This window comes from Camelus ferus, chromosome 13 (genome assembly GCF_009834535.1).
Source record: "Camelus ferus isolate YT-003-E chromosome 13, BCGSAC_Cfer_1.0, whole genome shotgun sequence".
Taxonomy (NCBI): Eukaryota; Metazoa; Chordata; class Mammalia; order Artiodactyla; family Camelidae; genus Camelus; species Camelus ferus.
Window position 1 is genome coordinate 46,115,098 of NC_045708.1, and position 22,276 is coordinate 46,137,373.

The window sequence follows — 22,276 nt, forward strand, 5'->3', positions numbered from 1 at the left end:
AAACACAAATGTGTTTCATTAAAGGTATGAGGAACTGAACCTATGGTTAATTTGTCCTTGAATGTGTGGCCACATCTTTGGCAGAGGATGGGGGAAGAGAGCAAAAGACTAGCCTCATTCATTATGGGAAGAAGTGTGTGCTAGCTAGGTAAAAGCACGTGGAAATAGGCTGATCCTTAAGAATTTTTGCAAAGGTAAAATGTAAAGTTGTGGGTGTTCTCTGATGTTTTCCAATCTTTCTACGTAAAGTTAAAAACTTTCTTTTATCAAGCACCTGAGATTGATCTAGGCTAGAGAATTACATTCAGGAATTAAATATCTCAAAAAGAAAATTACAGAGTTCAGATCAACTTTGACTTTACACATTAATAGCTTAAGGAAGTAGCCTGTTTGCCTCAGGGATTATATAGCAAAAAAAATGTTTCACTAGAAGGGAACATCCAGGCTTCTCTGATACTAAAACTACAAAATCCCTTCATTTCAATCTGTATGACAGGACACATAATAATTGCTACGATAACCCTTTGTCATCTTTAGAAAAACTTTAGGCACCCTGTGAAAACCCATCAACACCCATCTAGTTTCCTTTGGGCTCTCTGGATACAGAGAGGGCTTTGCCAGACTGCACTGTAGTTTGACTTCTTTCTCTGCCAAATTATGCTTCATCTCCCTTCCTTTCACAGGTAATAAACATCTTGCACCCCAAACTCAGTCTGTATCTGCCTCAAAAAAACCTCACTTGTGAAAACATCTAATGTGAGTTTATGCACGTGAATTCACTCACGTGCATAGATCAGTAACAAGAGTACAACACACTGGTTAGAACTTGGGCTCCAGAATAAAGCCAACATATGCCATGGTTTGAAGACTAGCTCTGCCACGTCTTACTCTGTGACCCTGGGTAAGTTACTGAGCTTTCTGTGTTTCAGTTTTTTCATCTGTAAAATCAGGATAATAATAGATCTTACCTCCTAGAGCTGCTCCGAGGAGTAAGTGATTAATACTTATAAAGCATTTAGCATGCAGGCTATCATACAGCTATTATTCAGTCATGTCATTTATCATGTTTTCCAGTGTTTAGGATGCTTTTTCACAAATGTAGACTTTAAAAACATTTTTGCATATGTTTTGCATACCTGAGATGTTGCAGAAGAAACAGAAGGTGATGGCGATGCAGGTGGAGTAAGCAGGCTGCAGGGTAAGTTTAAGGTAACATAGTGCTCGTGGCTACAGATGATTCGCAGAAAATCGAGCCTCAAGGAAACCAGGATACTTGGATTTGGTAATGAATAAAGCTTTGAAGACACCTTGTAAGCATTGCATAAATAAGAGAATACCAATTGAATATATCGTTTCTCTAGTATCAACACCAGAATGATGGATTAAAGAATTAAAGAACAGTACTCAGTGGGCAGTTTTGGGTTTTGTGGTTTAAATAACAGTGTCAGCTTTTTCCACAGTTACTGCTAAAATTAAAAATTTGGAACTACAAGAGTTACTGTATAAATCTACTGACTATGTGCATTCTTAAAGCCACATTCTTATATTTCCAATAGAGCATTAATATTTCCACTTCTCAAAGATATACTTTATGAAGAATAAGTATACCACCAAAATAAATACATAAAAGAAATTATCCACTTTTTACAACACCTTGTGTTAACACATATTTATAATTGCCTATTTTCCCAACTACATCATTAGCTACTTGAGGAGACATATGTAAACTGACTTATTTTAATAGTTTAAGCATTCCTAGAATCTAGCTCAATGTTTGGCAAATGTAGGAGGCCAATGCTTGAAGAATAAAGACAGGACAGGTTTGGGGAGCAATAATACATGAAATTCCAGGAAAAAAGTAAAAATAATACACAGTGTTGCAAATACTTTCAAATAGCTCAGTGCCCCATGCATAGTTTTAACTTCTCTATTAAAAGAAACTTACAATAATGGCATCCAATAGAAAAGATCTTCAAAATTCTAAGTATTAGACTGCCAAATAGCATTTTAACCAGGAGTTCCCCAAAAGTAATCTGTGGACCAGAAAGGAAGTGCTTTACCAGCACTGCGTCCCACACTCCCCACATCCAACACCTCAGTAATCCTGGGATGGGACTCAAAGATTTGAATATTTTTAAATCTCCTTTAAAAAGTAATTCTAGGATAATTATGCAGCTCACTATCCAAATGGCCCATCAGGACCAATTACTAATGTTTTCTAAAAGCCAGGTTTCATTAACCAGTTGATAAAAAATTTAAAACAAAACGAGTTGTTTGCAGAAGAGTTCCAGGATACTCTTAGTTTAGAAAAAGCAAGATATGAATGATATTTAGGACTTGGGTAAACATCTGCCCATGATTCTAAACGCTACAATGTAGAGGGCTTCATTGTGAGGAATACATAGAAAAAAAAAAAAAATCACTCAAGACACAGAAAGTTGGGTTAGCTGTTCATTCAGAAAAAATGCAACTGTTGCACGGCATCTTGGGGTGGCTTTACTAAATTTAGACTGCTGACTTGATGGCATACTTCTGAATGGGCATTAAAGAATCAAGAGCAGGCTGGTATAACTGAAGGAAAAGCCACCTGTCCTGAGAGCAGTTTGTCATGGTCCTATGTCCTGATAAATGTAACTTATTTTTGCCTTACTAGTAAAAAGTATGCTACTTCTTAAAAGCATCACTATATAAAATGTGTTCTTTAAAGCCTCTTTGCTCTAGCCCTAAAAAAGCAAATACAGTATTTAAATTATTTGATTACTAATTATTACTAATTATACACTACCTGTTTATAGCAGGTCTTTATAAGGCTAAAGACAAATCCTCTGTCCATAACAGACAACAGATCATTGAGAAAGAATGCAAGGCTTGTGTTAAGTCTCTCAACCATTTCTGTGTCCTAGGAAACAGAATAAAAAGGAAAAAAAAGTAAAAATACAACAGCTTAATGTGTGCTTGAAAGACAGATTTAATTTAAAAAAATAAGTTATCATTACCTTCTGAAATCGTGAAACTATATCACTAGCAATTGTGCTGACAAGAGCAGCAATGTCATCCATGAAACGTTCTGGAAAACGACTTTTCCTTGGTGCATCAAGTTTATCATTAAAGTATAAATGGTGCACCATGCTCTTTACCTGAAAAAAGAAATAAGCCATTAGTTTAATTTCTTATGGATGTAATTAACAGTTAAGAGTTAACAGACTCTAAACATTGGAGTTGTTTTTTTTTCAACATACAACGTGATTTAACAGATGGCTAAAATATTTTTAACCCCTTAAATATTTTGAAAAAGTTCCCTACATTATTTTGTATTCTCTAAAGAAATAAACAAAATACAACTCAATCATGGTATCACCTTCATAAAATTATCCTCATATCAATGGGAAAAAAATTCTGGGTATGTCAACAGAAAAAAAATTTATCCTTTGAAATTATTTTAAATCTTTCCAAGACTCAGCAATTTTGCCATTCCATGTCCTCCCAACTGTAAGCGTTGAGAGGTTAGAAACCTTGACTACACTTTATCTTTAGCATCTAGCATCAAATGGCATATGGGGGTGTCCATTAAATACTGATGACTAAATATTAAGAATAAAATGTTAGGTAAAAATTAAAGTAGTTTCAATTTACAAAATGCCTTTAGATATAGATTCTTATCACAACAATGTGGTAGCAGTAATAAAGAATTTTAAATTAAGGGAAATTAAAGATAAGGTTTTACAGTTAGTAAATAGCAGAGTCAAGTCTTAAACTACATCTTTTTGACTATTTTATGCTTAAGAAATCTGGACAGACATGTAAGACTATTTCTTTAAAAAGTTAAAATTACTATTTTGATCTTATATTAAAAGCACACGTACAATTTGGTGTTTATTCTCTAGGGAAAAAAAGGAGTTGCCTATCACTTACATATGGTCCCTGATTTACTTAATTTTTTGTAAATTAGTATATCTCTAGAAGAAATGTCTTCTTATCCTCAATATAAGTAACATTCAATGCTGAGAATGACTCTATGGCATACTCTGGAACCTCCCATTGTTTCTTTTCTTTCTCCCTTTGTCTCTTTTGTTGTTGTTGCTGTTGTTTTGCTTTCCTTTGTTTCTTAGTAATATTTTTACATAATTTTTTGGGAATAAAAAGTTTCAATGATTTCAGCTTTTCAGTGGTTAAAGAGAAAGGTCCCCAGTGCCAGAATGCCTGAGTTTGAATCACAGCTCTGCTGTCTACAAGCTGGGTATACTTAAATCAATCTCCGTGCCTTGGGAATACCTAGCCAAAAGGGCTGTGTTACCACACTGTACGGACTTAATGTACACTGCTTTTGTGTATATATGTGTTGTGTGTGCATAAATAATTATTAAAACATTAATTCATTTATTTGTTTCTAATATCATTTATTGAAATAAGCCAAAAGTGTTGCTTTTTCTTATGGCTGTGACTAGCATTTCCCTAATAGCTTTCCAGCCATAAAAGCAGTAGGTAGGTATCTATAAAGCTCTTTTTATCTGCTTTGGTGTGAAATCAGCAGTACTGCCATTATATACTAGCATGTTCAGACTAAGAAAGATCATATCACAGGTTTTCTTTAAAAAGACAGCTAGCTTCTGCAACCAACTCTAAAAATAGTTAAAATTAGCTTTATAACTCCATCTGAACTATGCTGATTGTCCACAGTGTCTATTTAGAGATGCAGCATATGTCGTTTTGTCTTGGAGGCACACGCAAAACCGTAAGATGGACAACAGAAAAAGATTTCTAGGATATAAATAATGAGCTCACATATTTGATAAGGAAAATAATACTGAAGAATGTGTTTAGTTTGCTTACCATTAACTCAAAAAAGAACCAGGCTTGTTGCAAAGCTGATTCCCGAATGCTTCCACTGCAAACAACCCACTGCAAAGCCAGCTCCTCGTGAAAAAGCTATCCAGAAGTAAACACAAAGTTATTATCAACGTCAAGTCCACTGATAACACAAACCAAATAATAATACAACTATAAATGAAGATATAATGAGAATAAGCAAAATAAGGCGTGTGAACCATTCAATGATGCAGTGAGGACACCCATTAACGAAACGGCTATTTATACATGTAAGACAGTGGTATGTTGAACAGCTGAAAAAATTACATGTTATCTTGCAGTAAAATGTAATTTTAAAAGGACAGGTGGGAAACAGCCTCCTAAATTGTACCTGCAAACAGAAACTAGACCGAAAACTCACAGTTACAAACAAAATCTTGTTTGTGCCTTAAACACATATTTCAGTATATGCAAATACATTCATGAACTTTGCTGGTACAATTTAGGAAATACCTTTAAAAATTTAAACTTTGATATAAGCCATTAATTTTCAAGTTTTTAGGTATTTAAATTCTTTTTATTAAAATAGCACAAATTTCCTGCCTTGTAATGGATATGCATAACAAAGCATTTGCAAAATAGTGTATATTAATATGAAAAAGGACTAACAAAACTGTGCATAAGGGAAGCAAATCAACATATCTTACTAAGAGTGATAATTTTTCTAACTCATCTTCCTTTCCCTGGAGATTTAAAACACAAAACAGAAGCAGTTACAGAAACAGAATTAAGAGTGATACAATTTTTGGTACTAAAAAGTGATGATCAAATTTAATTCACTAAACTCTAAAACAGTCAACCTCAAAGATATAAGCATTATAATAATGTAAAATAGCCTACACTTGAGAGGTATGCCCACAAAAGCATCGGACAAGCACTGCTTGCTCAAGTGTATTTTTAAACACAATGCAATTATCACGACATCTCATACTGGTAATGGAAAGAAACATTACATCTATTTAACTGTTAGAATTATTTTCCCCCTATATGGATTGTCTTCATATGAATCTACCTTTTTAGTTGGTAAGCGTCCCGTTAATGTTTGTAAGAAACTTGACGTCTCTGTATGCGAAGACATACGATTACAACTTCGATCCATAGCCTATGGAGTGAAGATGAATGAATGACGAGATAACATTAACGTCTGCCGTGGATGACTTTGCAGCTCAAGGATTACACACAATTTTTTAAATAAAGTTTTACTGTGGTTTCAACAACCATCTATTTTACTGCTCATCATCTTATTTCACCATTTTAAGCTGCTTTAATGACAATGCATTATAAGTATCAAAATGGCTTCTATATATTTTTAGTCTTTAAAAGTTGGGTATTTTAATGATTATACAAATTCAGAGTGCTGCAAAGAATGAAACTTTTATCTGTGTGATCTATACACATGCACATATCTAGTAAGAAAATGTAAAAAGTAAAAACATACTTCTCACTGGTCTCAGATCTTAAAAAGAGAAATGAAGAATTTTACATTTAATAAAAAGTTAAAAATTTAGAATGGTTGCTTTCATGTTTCACTATGATTAAAAATTACAATTCAGGTTTGTTATATACTATATTAAGTATAAATCATTTATATATTAAACTTGCAATTAAATTTTCTCTTCAAGAACAAGAGCATTTTCCTCCAAAGCCAATACACAGATGAGAAGCATATTTTGAAGAATCATGCAATATTAGCTATCAAGCAACTAGACATAAGTAAGCAAAACTTAGTACAAATAACTTGCAACAATTTCATACTTTGCAACACGGTACAAATTTAAGCAGATTTTTGCTTCTGGTATTTAATCTTACAGCATGGGGATCATATACTGTTCACATTTAATTTCAGCTTAACCAATAGTTCTAGTCAGTGATTATGAAGAGAATGACAAGATAGCAAATGCTAAATGAAAATGAAACAATAGCTACACTTTAAACCAAAAGCAAATGGAAAACCGTCAGTTTTTTCCCACGCAAAATCTTAAAATTCCTACTGAAGAGGCGCTACCCCGAAAGTAGAAACTGTTATCATAGCCATGAATTGCATTAAGCAGCAGGCACTGAAACATCAATGGCGTGAACAAGGAGAGAAGGAGACAGGAAACAGGAAAGAAGAGTATTACTGATGCAACTGGTGGTATTCATGCAGAGCAGTTGGAAAATGTGCTACATAAACAAAAATACACACTTTTTAGTGATTAAAAAGCAAGCCACTGAAATCATAGTATATACTAAAAAGTAATGTTCGAGAGGGAAACATCAGCAGCCAATAAAGAAACCTCTAATATAAACACCACCTGTGTTGATTCTGTACTTGGACTGGGGTTGGATCCCCATGGGGCAGCTTTTGGACCACCAGTGTTAACCCAGGAATTGGAGCGATCTAAACCCTGAGCATACAATAGAAAGCAGTTGGAAAGGAAAGAAATATTACATGTGGCATGCTACATATTTAAAGAAATCCAGACTTCCCAATGCAAACATGTTTTTAATTAGTACTGTTAAAGCAACCAAATTTTTTAGGCACCTATAGAGAATTAGTTCACCAAAATTATCTTACTACATGTTTTAAAAATCATGAAGAAAATTAGGCATAGCATTTAAAGTTAATTTCTCTTTATATGAAGGGATCACCTTGAAGCATCAACAACTGAAGTTTCCACAGCACCAACCTCCCAAACTGTCTTTAAAGATGGTGTAAGTTAGCAAAACACAACTACCTCAGAATCTAACTAGGGTTTAAAGGAAAAAAATGGAAGAAAAACATTCCATTCTTGTCTAAAAGACTTTAATTTCATTCCCTCTGTCATCAGCTGAAAACTTCTGTATAGTGATACCCCATGATTCTATTTGAATTTGCCTCCGCTTTCACTTTCTTTTAGGGACCAATAAGGGAAATTAAGTAAAAATATTAAGAAAGAAAAAAATGTCCAATATTTGGTCCTTCCTAAAAATGATGGCAGGCTTAGGGTTGTGCTCAGTTTTACTGTGCTTGTTGAAATTAAACACAATGCGCGACTATTTTTTATAAATGTTGTAAGGAAAACATTATGCTGGGCTGTCTACAGGAATTATATCTTCATCATCACTATCATTAATTTAAAGTTAATTTAATATGCTACTAATGTGTATGACTAGAAGCGACTTATGTCTTTCTCTCGAAGAGATTATTATGATCCTAGGTGAAGGGAACTGGGAATTTATTTCAATTTCTTAAACCTGACCGACCACTAGAATCACCCAAATTATAAAATTCAGATTCCTAGAAATCCTGAGTCAGCAATAGGCCAGCACCTGGGAATCTAAAAGAATTGAGCAAATTATAAGGGATTTTTAGAGGACTATTGAAGACAACCCAAGGCAAGCTGACTGAAAATACCAGGGCATGAGTATGAACCCAAACAAGAAAGCACAAAAGGGACGGTAAAGGACAAGACAGAGTGGTAACAATGGTAATCAACAGTATGTAGACATTAGTATCACCTGGGAAGGTTAAGGAACAACAACTACTACAAGTGTGCAGGCCCTTACCTCTAATCAATTACATACGAATCTCTGGGTGTGAGGCCCATGCATCAGTATTATGGGAAGGGAAGGGAAGGGAGGCAAGGGGAAGAAGTAGGGAGGGAGGAAGGGAAGACGGGAGGGAGGGAAGATAAACTACTAACTTTCAAGGACTTAGGTTTCAGGGAGAATTTTTCCCCTTCTTTTTCCCTATTTTTTTCCAAAAATACAGAAAAGTTGAAATCATGATATAATAACTACCCATTTCTCCTCATTTTTGACACTGAATGAGTAAGATGAGAGTTGAAGTTCAACTCCAGGTTCTCCAGCTTACTAATTATAAAATCTAAGGTAAATTATCTAATCTCTTTTTCAGTTTCTTAGCTACAAAATAGGAAAGATCAAATTAAATAATGAAAGCAAATCACTAAGCACAATGTCTCAAATACAGTAAACTCTTAAAAAATACTCTGAACAAAAATTTGCCATACATGTTTTTTAATGCTTCCTAGCAAACTAGACAATATTCAAATACTCATAAAATTATGTAATCAGATTTGTTTAAAATAAAATATTCCATTTTATGAGGTATTAATAAAGACTTTACAGAATCAATACATTATTTCAAATAAAAGCAAATCAGCACACAATATATTTTTCAGATAAGTTAAAACAAAAATTTTCACCAGTCTCCCAAATTATGTCACTACTCATGTTACAAAAATAACAAAATACAAGCATCTGATTTTCATAAAAAGAAAAACTATAACTTTGCTGTACTCTTAAGTTCACTTTTAAACTCCTTGCTTAATAATTTCTTTTAAAACTAAGGCACATGCTAATAAGTAATTTAAGAATAAGCAATAAATCTCTTTGGGCCATTAATTATACATTATATCCACAATGCTGAGGCTCTGAACAGTTATCTTAAGCCAAAGCTAACTATTTAAAGAAAACTGGGGGCCCATTATTTTGTAAAGTAAATAATTTCCATAACATTTTTATGCCATAAAGCTAAGAATTATATCAAACAGCCTTCAGTTAAGCAAATTCATCACTGATATTTACTAATATCATAACTATGTTTACGTATCTCCAACTAACAGATTAACAAATGTGTGTGCATGTGCATGAACGTGTTTTTGTTTTGTTTTTGCCAAATCTCTGTAACATTATTTTGTCCCTTAGACACAGACTCCTTCCTTGAGCAAGGCCCATGGTGTTATTTGACTTAACATCAACACAAAGATGTGGCTTTATATCAACAAGTCCTCAGCACAGAGGACTCAGTAAGCTATGCACATAGTTAGCTCTCATTGTTTGAAAAATAAATGAAAAAAAATGGAAGATGATACATTAGAAACTATGTATCAATGTAAAACTTCACTAGCATTTGATTAAAAGCAATAAAATTCAAACGTGATATAATCACATATTTACATAATTGAGTATTAGAAGGACATTGCTAGGCCAAAGAAAAGATCAGTTTTGGCAAAATAATTATGAAAAAGGTGTCACAAATATGGTTTTACAGCCACTAGAGTAATAAAAGACTGTTGATAGTATTTTTGAATTTTAGGAGTTCTGCACTTTGTATTAGAAAATGAAGTCTAACCAGAACTTTCATAAAACTCAATCTCTTAAGATAATTAATCCTGATAGCAAGAGGGCAAACAAAAGCATAATTCAATTTTTTTAAAGTTGTTTACTCTTGTTAGTTAGGGATACTCACTGCTTACTAACATTCATTCACTGGATAAATATCTTTTGAGCACCTTCCATACGCTGGACATAATAGGTGCTTTGGATGCATTAGTGAACAAATATCCCTGCCCTCATGGAGCTTATACTCTCATAAAGGGAAACAAACACCAAAAAAATAAATATATAGGTAACTAGTTTATATGCTACATTAAAAAGTAGTAAATGTTTTAGGTCAAAGAAACAGAATAAGAGGATGAGAAGTCACCAGGACAAGACTGGGGAGAAAAACACACTTACACATTTAAATATAAGACGGTCAGAGTAGACCTCATGGAGAAGGTAGTCCTCTCTGTAAAGACTTAAAGGAGGTGAAGGAGTTAGTCATAGGAGGACCCTGCTTAGGGAAATGACATAATCCAACTTAAGTTCTGTTTGTTTGTGGCAAGCTTTTAAAGCATCGTTCTGGTTGCTACATTGAGAAGTGAGTGTAGGCTGGAAGCAGGGAAACCATCTTTAAGGCTATTACATTAATTCAGGGAGAGATGAGGGTAGTTCAGACCAAGTGGGAGCACTAGAGGTGGTGAGAAGTGGCTGTCCCTTTAACATATATCCAAATCTGAACAGAAGGGTTTAGAAAAGGCAGCTGAGTATAGAATTTCTGAGAGAAGTTTGTACTTGAAATATAATTTTGTGAGATATCAGCATAAAGTTATATTTAAAACCACAGGACTTCATAAGATGACCAAGTGAGTGAGTGCTGAGAGAAGAGAAGACAAAGCAATAAGAACAGAGGCCTGGGGCCCCTCCAAATTAAGAGATCAGAAAAAGAAGAATCTACAGAGGAGACTGAAAAGGTGTAATCAGGAAAGTAAGAGAAAAATTAAGAGAGCGTAGTGCCCTGGAAGCCAATAAACAGAGTAAATCAAGGAGGAAGGAGTTGAAGAATGGGAATAAAAGAATCAGAGATAGCAAGTATAGAAAATTCTTTTAAGAAACCCTACTACAAAAGGTAGTAGAGAAACGGCAAAGAAGCTAGCACCAAATACTAGAGAAGAGTTTGGGGTTTTTTTAATGGGAAAAACAATAGCATGCCTGTATGTGGATGGGTTGATTTAGGAGATAAGGAGAGACTGATGATGTAGGAGAAAGATGAAAGAACTGCTGGAGTAAGGATGTTGAGCAGGTGAAAGGGGATGGGAGGGCGTATACAAAAGGAGGGAATGGATTTAGGGAAATGGATATAGTTCATCGATAGCAGAGTGTTAAGCAGTAGACAGTAGCAGATAGCAGTGGGTAGGCGGATGTGATGGTAAGCGTTTACAAAAATTTTCTTCTGATGGTTTCGATTTTCTCAAAGTAGGAGATAAAGTGAGAAGGAGGATTGGTGGGCGGTATTGGAGGGTTGGAGGTACAAGAGAAGGTATGAAACATTTTTCTGGGAAAATGGGAAAGTAAATGGAATAAACAAATATAGTATAATTGCTTGACAGCATTAAGCGCTCTCTTGACGTTCATGGCCTTTAATTTCAAATGAGACCAGTCATCATGGTATTTCTCAAAACATGTTTAACAGCACAGGTGCTGACATGGCACAGGAAGTCAGCTGGGTTCAACTATGGTTTGAGCTAAGCATATAAAATGAAGAGACAGAAAGATGAAGGAACTGAGGTTTGTTTATAATGGGAATAAGTAAAATGATTAATCATGGAATGTAAGTTGGCTAAATCGTAAGAAAATTTAGAGTGTGAAGTACAGTAAAAAAAGTTACAGGATCAAGTGATTGGAGGTTGCAGAGGGGTAGGGAAATTGTTGGAGTTCGGGCACTAGACAGAAAAACATGAGCTAATGGTTAGAGAACAAGATGTATTAAACTGAGATTATGAGGGTTAAAGTTATTGGTCATGACAAGACTAAGGGTACAACTATGACTGAGGCAGAGTGAAAGACAAGAATCATTAAGGAAGTTTCTTGAATTTCCAAGCCAACAGAATCAAAATAAATGAAGAGTAGCTATAAATAAACTTCTGATACCTTACAATTTTGTAGTGAGATAAAATATACAACATTATTATTAGGGATTATGACTAAATCATAGTCCAAAAAGAAGGTAGCTATCAAAAATTTTGCAACCAAAAAAAAAAAACCCACAAAAACGATTTAAATAAAATTTGATTAGGACAAGGTTGTGTTGTCATAAGACAAATTCTCATCTTATGATAGCTTTCTTAGAAGTTTACATGTATCATAATATCAGAAACAAGTTTATGTCATTATTATGTCCCATTGTATGAACCACCTGATAAAAGGCAAATAATCATTCCAATATATGTAGGTCTGTTCTAAATCCTGATGTTATAATTTATCAAATACATCATATATAAAGGAAAACTCTAGAATTATGCTAAATGAAGCATAATGCAAATCTTAAATTAAGAAATGTTTCAAAAGTAGAACCTAGAGGAAAATGGCACGTATAGTTCTTTAATAGGAAAATTTCTTGTAATTCAGAAATCAGATTCATTCAACTAAAGAACTATATTTACAGTACATAAATTATGCTAAGTATTACCTCTATTACAATGAGAAAAGATCAAGAATGAAGACAAGGATAAAAAAAAACCTGGGCTCTTTCCCTAGACAGGAAAATATACATGGGGGAAAAAAGCCTTCTCTTTTGCAATTCCAATATTACTCAGGTTACTCTGCAGTATCCTATGTAAATAAACTGCACATCATTCTCTCAGGCAGTTCACAAAAGGCCAGTTTGTTTAATTAGAGTAACATCTATTCGGATATTTAAATTATTGAAATTCATATTTAACTTATTATTTAAATTTTAAGGCTACAAAATATTTTTTTGATCTGTGAGAAATTACTTGAAAGGTACTTTAAAATGAGTAATGCTTAAAGTTTATTAGAAGTTTCCAAATGTAAAATTTCTATATGAATAGATTTAAGTAGTTCTGATATGTTTGATCAATAGTCAAGTATTTCACATAACAAACTCAGACCATTAAAAAAAAATTCCATTATAGTGCAGACTAAGGGTTAAACACAGACTCCAGAACACGTTTACCAACTTTTCTTCATAACCTAATTAACAGACTAAAATGCCAAAGAAAAGTTGGCTATGATTCCATAACAACGGTATCTTCCTCCTTTGCAATGGAAAAAATACATTTAAAATGGTCTAGTCAAAACCCAACATAATGTGATTTCTTGGCCTCATTTTTACTGTTCGTTTTCCCAGTTTGATTTTCAAACTCTAAGTTATTTTTGTACTTTAACTATAGGAAGGTAAAAACTATTTGTTCCTTAAGTATAGTCTGGCAGGTAATAAAGATGGATGCTTAAATAAAATACAGCTGGATCTCATACTAGCTGGCCTCTCCCTTGTTGTCTGAGATAATCATTAACCATCATTAAATAAATCATACTTTTCTAATCCTGATGCATCTTACATGGAGTTTTCCGTGTGAAATGTAGCTCTATTACCAATGAATTGTCCTTGATACTTTTTAGAGAAGGGGAGCTCACATTTTAAACCAATGCTATGTCTCTGCTACACAGTAGTCACAGGTCTCTTTTAATTCTACAGAAAATCAATCTAACCATTTTTCACATGATGATCAGACACACAAAACTGAGTCATATGTGATTGGTCATTCTGGGCAAATTTTTGAATTTGGTGTATTTTCTTGAGCAGAGTGCACAAACCAGTTTGTAATGGCAAGCGCATTTAACAGAAACATGAAACACTTAAATATTCACTGGTAGAATAGAAAAGTACAACTTCTTTCTTATTACCAATTCAAATACATTTTAAAATTAAGAATAAAGTAAAACAACCAGACATTTCTCATTTGTTCATAAACTGAAAACCAAATTTGTAGACGTGTATCTTCAGTTTACCTTACTGCCAATGATTGACCGTACTTCATCATCTGGTGACGTAGGAGTCCCAGATATATCTGGATTACTATTACTAAGGCTCCGAGAACGATTTAAATTAAGGCTTGCAGGTCTCACAGCAGATCTAGCCATTGTGGCATAGTGCACTGATCCTCCCAAGCCCCCAGGACCTAGAGTTGTATATAAAATACCACATAATTAAACACAGAAAATTAATCAGGAAAAGACCCGAAAAAAATCTCTTCCATTTTACAAAGTTCACAAAGATCATAAATTGCTTTTATTTCAAAATGAAAATACTATCAATGAGAAAAACACTCAAGACCTAATGATAGTTATACAAAGATATTTTACAGCAGCTGACAAAATCATATGAGTCATAAATAAAATTACTATCTCTTCAACGTTTTTATGATTATATATTACATACACAATAAAAAAAAGTAATAAGAAACATACACAAACATTACCTTCACTTAGACATGAGGGTATCTAGGACTCAAAATGCTCCAGCTGTTGTCTTTTCCTTTTTTCCCACCCCTCCTGCTCTGCCCCTTGAGACACAGTCACTAAGAGGGAGAGCCAATTTACTGTCAATATCTCTTAAATGGGACTGTGACTTATATCTTTATCTCCATCAGTGACAATTTTAACTATAACAAAATGGCATCTTTATAATATACATACATAAATGTATAAACTAAAGATAATTCTCCTAAGAGCCCAGATTATGCAGAAAAGCAAAGAATCCCTTTCTGTCTGAAATCAAGCCTGAAACCATCATCCAACCATGACCTATGAACATAAAATACCCAGCAATTGCATCTCCATTTTTTTAATTTACAGAAATCTTTCTAAGAGTGTCATATTTGCAAATGATGCACACCTGTCAACTAATTAATCTGTAGTTATAGTTTTTCAGAGCTGCAGGTAAAAAAGACATTTTTCAAAATCTGTGAAATTCTAATAGTGTACTGAATGAAAGAGTAAATGGAGAAGCAGTGTATATAGTCCACAATTATTTACACATTCAGAACCTCAAGTACTATAATTTTAGAAATCAAGATAAGATATCATGAACAAGACTGTAAGAGTCAAGCACTTCTCATTTTGCAACTAAGAAATAAAATAAGCTAAAACTTAGATTACTATTATGCCTAGTTTTCATCATGAATGTCATAATTATTTGTCATCATTACTAATGTTAACATTGCAACAGCTGAACAGGGCACTTACCATTATCACTAGTGATGAATGATGACTCATACGGACAAATATTGTGAACAGGTTGAAAGGTATGTACAATATAATCATTAACCAACTAACTGAACAACTAAAGAATTATTCAAACTAAAACATCTCCCCTCCACCACCACTACTACCACTATGACCAATGTTGCATAAAAAACAAGTAACTACTTTGGGCTTTAATATTTGGAAAGACTATATTATCTTACTGACTATAAAGAGATCAGAACATTTCTAGAGGATAATCTTTCATATTATTACAGGTTTCACAGGATTATCAGGAAACTACTGAGCCACCATATTTCTTCTTTACACAACAACACTCTGAATAACAAACGTAACATTTATCTTATCTTAACAGAGAATGATAAAATGCTTTCAGAGACAGAAGTTATTTTCAAAGTTTATTTCCAATAATTAATTCAACCAAGATCTAACTCAAAGGAAGCTGTATAAATAATGATGCTTTAAAATGTAACGTATTCATCTTTTTAACTTCAGCATCTAGCATAGTCCACAGTACTTAGCAGATATTTAATAAATGTTTGCTGTTGAATAAATGCATCACACTGTGGACTACAAGATTATTTCAATCCTGCTATGAACACATAATCTATGCAAGATAGTTTCATAGTAAAAAGAACAAAATACCTGGTGATGGTGAATTAGGGTAAGTATTTGGTAGGCGAAAAACATAATAGATATATGATGCAAGAAGACTGTTTCTGCCATGCTGGTCATGATTTCCTTCCAAGTTTTTGTGAAGCCGATTTATAATAGATGCCATGGCTTCAAATGATGCTTGACCTAGATTAACTTTTAAGGAAGAAAATATTTTTGCATTAACTTTTTTAGACTCTAAGTTCCAAAAAGATCAAGGTTTTGTCATCACTATATGCATTAAGCATAGTGACTATACACAGTAAGTATATAAAGAAGATACTTGATATTGATTTTATATCTAATTTATGATATTGTGTTAATTAAATCAAACATAATTTTCTTAACAAGAAAAAACTCATTTTATTAATTTAATATGAAAATTATGTGGGTTTGCTCAGTTGAAAACAAAACATTATCAAACAAGTACCCACTATTTTGTAAAAATACAAAGCACATGCTAAGAAAAAAAATGTCTTGTATATAACCTTTGAGAAGTAACTTCTCATTTTAAAAATGACTCTGTGAACCTAAATACCATGCATTGAGTACATATTACTTTTGTTTAAAAATAAAAGTTAACAATAAAAGTGGATTATTAAAAATATCAACTTAATAAGAAAGGAGAATAGCAATAAAGAACTTAATTGAAATGAGTGACTCTGTAAAAGGATTAGAAGGAAAAAAGGCTAGAAAACCACTTTGAGGTTAAGACTATAGCACACTAAATGCCAAGCTAAGAAAATACCTACTCACTCACTCAAGTCAGTATATAACAAGGATGCTGCAAAAATTGGGAAATTCTGGTAGCACACTGAATAAATGGATAAACCAAACACCCATTCTGAGCAACAGAGCCTCAGATTTTATGATTTATTTAATCAAGACAGGAAATTATGAACAAGTAATGAGGCCAATTAAGTTCTCTTAGAAGGAATAATCAGATAAAGTTGTCATTTAGGAAGATTAAGACTAGAGATAGGGAAACTTAAGCAGGGTTTAGCAGTCCTACCCATGTTCCTGGTTGATGCCTTTTCCTTACAGTAGCTATTCCAAACCATTAGAAAGCTTCAAAAAACTGGGTCCACTTTACTCCCTTCTCAGCAAATCTTGTTTTTTATCTCATAGGAGAAATTTATAAAGCATGAAAGTCCTGAAGATTTTACTATAAATTTCTCAGAATCTGAAACAATTTTTAGTTCCCTTCCAAAGGAAGCACTGCTCATCTCCTACGTAAGAATGATTAGTCTACCTTCATTTTCGTCCTACTGGCTTGCCTCCTTAATTAAACCCTCTTGCACCTCTATTTAGATTCTCAAAGCATACAAACATGCTCACATTTCTCCGTTCTTATGCCCTAATCAACCCTGCTGCTTCTTCTAACTACATTTCTCAAAAGACTAGTATACGCTTTCTGTACGTCCTTCATCATCTATTGTTTATTACTTAATTCTCTGTAATCTGGTTTTTACTTTCACTATTTGACCAAAACTATTTTTGTTAATTTCACTAGTGGACACTCCTTCAATACAGAAGGTAAGAGTGGGATTCTGGAGTCAGTTGCTTGGGTTTGAATTCTTGGGCAAATTTTTAAGTGTTGATGTTCATCATTTTATTCATGAAATCATGAAATTCACACCTATACATGGAGTTGTAAAGATTTCATACATTGATACAAATAAAGCACATAGCACAATTCCTGGTACATGGTAAGTGCTGTGGAAATGTTTGTTACAATTGCTATTATTTTACTTATAATCTACAAAAACAAACAAGACTAACTTTTTTCTTAAAACCTTCTATGATTCTGTAACAGCACTCTCTACACTATCTCTTAAGCCACCATCTCTTCTCTATCCCACTAACACTTTTATCAGGACCTCACAGTTTATGTAGGAAATTCTACAAGATTTCCAATTTGTCTCCCTGCCTCCAGATTTCCCCACTTTCAATCTATCTCTATGAACAATCATCCTTATAAAAGCCAAAACGGTCATACTTTCCTAATTAAGACCAAACCCTTCAAAGGCTATTAATTCCTTATTCCCTAATGTGTCAAGGAGGACTCTACTTCATCTCCCCATCACCAATATCCACTAATCACTAACCCTCCAATTTATAACTAATTACTTCCAATTCCCCCCAAATTTACAGGTTAGTTTATCTGTTGTGCATTATGCCCATACTGCTTCATCTCCCTGGATTATCCTGTCAGACTCTTACTCATCCTTAAATACTCAACCCAAGAACTGCCTCTACTTAGAAGTCCCCCTAAAAAAATCTCAAGGAGTTGAATACTCCTTTTCTTTGTGCCACAGCTTAATACAAAATTTCTATAACAAGTTAGCTGAAATTTCTTAAATTTCCTTAAAAGCTCAACTACTTTGCATGATTTCGGTGGAGCTGTTAGCAAAAGTAGAGGAATAAATCTTAGGGAAAAAGTAGGAAGCAAGAATACCTCTTCTTCCAGAAAAACTCGTAAGAAAAAGAATATAGAGATTTTGAGTTAATGAAGAAAATAGTAGCTATATTAAACAGAGGATAGCAGACGAATGAAAATGTAGATTTTACATCATGTAAAATTTATCTGTTGCATGTTTTCCTAACTAGTCTATGAGATCCTTAAAACCAGGAACCATACCTTGGACAGTCCCTATCAGTGCATGATATATATTATGTGCTTAGCAAACATTTCATGAGTGAATAAATGAATTTGTTTTTGTAATTTGAGTAGAAGTCTATATGGCATATTTTATAGAAACAAACAAAATAAAGTTGTCATTTTCTGGCATTAGAAACAAGTAAACAACAACTCCCCCCCAAATCAAACACAGTCCTTACAGACAGCAAACAGGAATCAGGGTTCTATTTCTGTAAAAGTTAGAACTGTCAAATTATAAATATCACGATTCCTAAACATAAGTAAATTACCTATTTGTCCAGCAATAACAGGAGGTCTAACAACTAAAAGTATCAGTTTATCAAGCAGAAGATGAAGAAATCGGACCACTGGTTCCAACTGAGATGAATTCAATGCTGAAATACTACTCTTCAATTCATTTTCTAAGTTACTTTCCACGATTCGCATGTCTCCAATTCGGACTGGGAACATGTGTTCATCCAGAGCATTGACCAGAGCAAAAAACTTGTCCAGATAAGGATCCTAAAACAAAGAATGAACAGAGAACTAAACAATCAAAAAAGCACATAGTAGTATATATAAACATTGCTTCCAATTAAATACTACACCTACCCTTATCTATTATTTTAAAGTAGACACTTTAATTACACAATAATACTATTGATTACTCAAAAAAAATCTATTGAAATTAGGGTTTTGTTTTTCCAGTGTGAGTCTGCCTTATTGCTTTAGAGCTCAAGTATTATTACATGTGTGTTAGTAATGTATCTGTACCCATTATTAATTTATTATCTCTTAGCTCCATCCAAACCCACCATCTTTTCCACATTTTGTAAGCCTGAAGCTAGACCCTTCAAACTACAATTCCCCTTTGTCAGCTGGCTTGTGGTTAGGCTCTGACAACAGAGGGTACAGGAAACAATCTGCTAGGCTTGAGGAGTTGGAAGGGACTTTTCTTCTTCCTGTTTGTTCTCCTGAAGGCAGCGAGTAGATGTGCATGCTGTGGCTCAGAGGTGAGGTCATGGGCAGCGGTGGTGGCTCTCACAGTCCACGGCGGGTACCCTCCTCCAACTTTCCTTAGTATCACAGCATGGCAGGCAATGTGCTCCTGTTGCCGCAGCGTTCTCTCCTCAGAGATCTGATTCTCATCCTTCAGGATCCTCCTCTAGCTTTCTAAGTTTCCTCCTTCCTTATCACTTGCTGCAACTGTTATCTTTGTTACAATCAGAATCCTCTTTTAACCCATTTAGTAGTGAATCACCTTTAACCTAGTTAACAATTATTTACATACAAATTTCCTCCATTCAAATACTTGCAGTTTCCATCTCTTGACTAAATCCTGACTGCTACCATTTAACCTCCTTCTGCACTGACAGAACCAGAGTCTCATTTAAAGCAGTAACGAGCCTAGTCCCAAGGTAGATACTTGCTCTCCCGGCCTCCTTTGTACCTAGAGATGACCCTGTGCTATGGTTCTGACCAATGAGATATAAACAGAAGTTTACTGAAACTTTGGGAAGGCTTTTACTTAGTTAACAATGAAAATACAATTTAGGAAAAGGTAATAATGCTAAACAGCTTCACATTTGTAATTTTAATACTGTTCTAATTTGATATGTATTTGAAATGAATAAAAAAAAATCTATTGAGTTCTAACTATATATTCAGTAAATTTCAAAGAGCTACAAGCAAAGTATAAAACATCATAAAAAAATTTATTATCTTCAATTGATCCTTTATAAAAGATTGCAGTACATGATGAAATTAATTACATAGTTGCAAAATTTATAAACTTTTGAATTTTAGTCATCAGGACTGTGAATGTCAGGATGCTACACACTAGACATTTCCACTCTATTCTTTCACTACATTCTATAGATTCTAAATCGTCTATATAAAATATTTTGCCCCAAATCCTTCTTTGTCACATTAAGATAATACAAGTATCTGCCACCATAAAAACAAAGTTAGGATTAAAAGATAAATATAATACTGACACTAAAAAAAGAAAACTAATAATTATAGGATTTTTTAAATATGAAAAATAATGTATTTGTATACTTAAGAAAGATATCATATAATATTAAGAAAAATTGTATTAAGGGAAGGAATATTTTCAACAGTAAACTATAATGTCAGTCTTCTCATTATGTAAGGTCTATAGGAAACACAGGACATACCCAGTAACAGAAAGGAAAAACTCCACCAGAGTATTTTTTCACTGGGATCTACCCGTGTACTGCTAAATAAAACCTACATACTACCTTTTTTTGCTGTTGTTTTAAAACATAATATATAGGCACTCTGCCTTCTTATTTTTCCCTATCTCTCTGTGCAGAAAAGATTTAACATAACAAGATTAAGACTGCTATCATTTGAAAAGCCTACTTATAAGGTTGCCCATGGCTAGCATCCGGGAACTTGGATTTCAGGAGGGTTCCCACTGAGAGGGGATTGCTCACTATACCTAAACTGTGCAAGCAACATGGTTTATGCTGACCACCTGCTTTCCTTCTGGGAATCTAGGATTTTGGTTTGTGTTAGACAGAGGGGGTCTGTGTAACAAGACAATAGTAAAAACTCTGCAACTGAGCTTCCCTGGTAGACAAAATTCCACATGTGCTGCTTCAACTTGCTCTGTGTGACTCCTCTAGGAGAAAACTCTTGGAAGTGTGTGCCTTATTTCCTCTAGACTTGACCTCTTTCCCTTTATCTGCTTTTGCTTTATGTCTTTCACTAAAATAAATCATAGCTGTGAATAAGACTGTATGCTGAGTCCTATGAGTTCTTCTAGAAAAATCACTGAACTTGAGGCTGGCCTTGGGAAACCCTGCACACCAATCCTTCCTTTTTCAAGATGGAGAGCCCCGATATTCCTTTTTCAATACTCGCCTCTTCTCACTGGAAAATCAAATTCACAAGTATAGTTTTGACTGTCACATTTATTCTGTTACCTCCAATCCTAAACTCCTAATTAATTACAACTGCCTACAGAACAGCTTCATGCGACGTGCACAGACACTTCACACTTAAAAGTAAACTCAATGTAGCCCATAATTGCTCAGCGTGCTCTGAAATTTACTGCTCTTGTTTACTATTTAGGTTAGAAATCACCATCTACTTAGATTCTAAATTGTGTGGCATTCAAGGTCCTTCATAATCTTTCACCAGCCTGGTCTTCTATGTTCATACATCATGATTTCCCAAGCACTTTAAATTGTATTCACTCCAGATTATTTGCCATTCTTCCAGCACATTAGTGTCGCTTTGCACTTGATATGAATACACGTATATGCGTGCACACACACACACACAGGGAGAGAAAGCAAAAGTGCAAGAGCGTGCAAGCTAGAACAAGAAGCAGTAATGAGTGTGGGGTAAGAGAGTGATAGGGCTGCTATCTTTAAAAGACTCACTACAAAAGGCCTCTCTGAAGTAAGAAGCCTTAGTGAAAAGAAGTGAAATGAATGTCAGAAGGAAAAGTATTCCAACTAGGGAAAGAGTAAATACAAAGGCTTTGAAGAGAGTTTGGCATATTCCAGAAATACAGTGAAAAATATGAGCTCTTTCCATTTGAAATATCTAAGACTATGAGAAATAAAATGAGCTGGATAATGGTTTTTTCAACTCCAACTATTCTGCTATGTACCAGAAACTTACAAAAAAAAAAAAATCACTTAATTGTTCAAAATGAAGTCAACAACATTCTGAAAGACAAAATGTTTGCTTCCATTAATAGAGTGA

The 22,276-nt window shown here is 34.0% G+C and overlaps 1 protein-coding gene across 12 annotated transcripts in view; it reads right to left on the reverse strand.

Moving 5' to 3' along the window:
* The window catches only part of DOCK7 (dedicator of cytokinesis 7), a 178,822-nt gene that overhangs the window by 61,883 nt on the left and 94,663 nt on the right, over nucleotides 1-22,276 (reverse strand). For 8 of the 12 annotated variants that reach the window (XR_004325106.1, XR_004325107.1, XM_032494446.1 and 5 more), the window contains 9 exons: nucleotides 18,823-19,054; nucleotides 15,883-16,047; nucleotides 13,984-14,153; nucleotides 7,161-7,253; nucleotides 5,879-5,968; nucleotides 4,831-4,926; nucleotides 2,997-3,137; nucleotides 2,786-2,899; nucleotides 1,137-1,307 (listed from right to left, as the gene is read on the reverse strand). Coding sequence is in view for 10 of the 12 variants with exons in the window: in XM_032494446.1 (XP_032350337.1) it covers nucleotides 1,137-1,307; nucleotides 2,786-2,899; nucleotides 2,997-3,137; nucleotides 4,831-4,926; nucleotides 5,879-5,968; nucleotides 7,161-7,253; nucleotides 13,984-14,153; nucleotides 15,883-16,047; nucleotides 18,823-19,054 (1,272 nt within the window). In the remaining 2 variants the exon portion in view is untranslated. The remainder of the gene's footprint in view (nucleotides 1-1,136; nucleotides 1,308-2,785; nucleotides 2,900-2,996; nucleotides 3,138-4,830; nucleotides 4,927-5,878; nucleotides 5,969-7,160; nucleotides 7,254-13,983; nucleotides 14,154-15,882; nucleotides 16,048-18,822; nucleotides 19,055-22,276) is intronic. The other 4 variants (XM_032494450.1, XM_032494449.1, XM_032494447.1 and 1 more) reach the window with 1 other exon arrangement.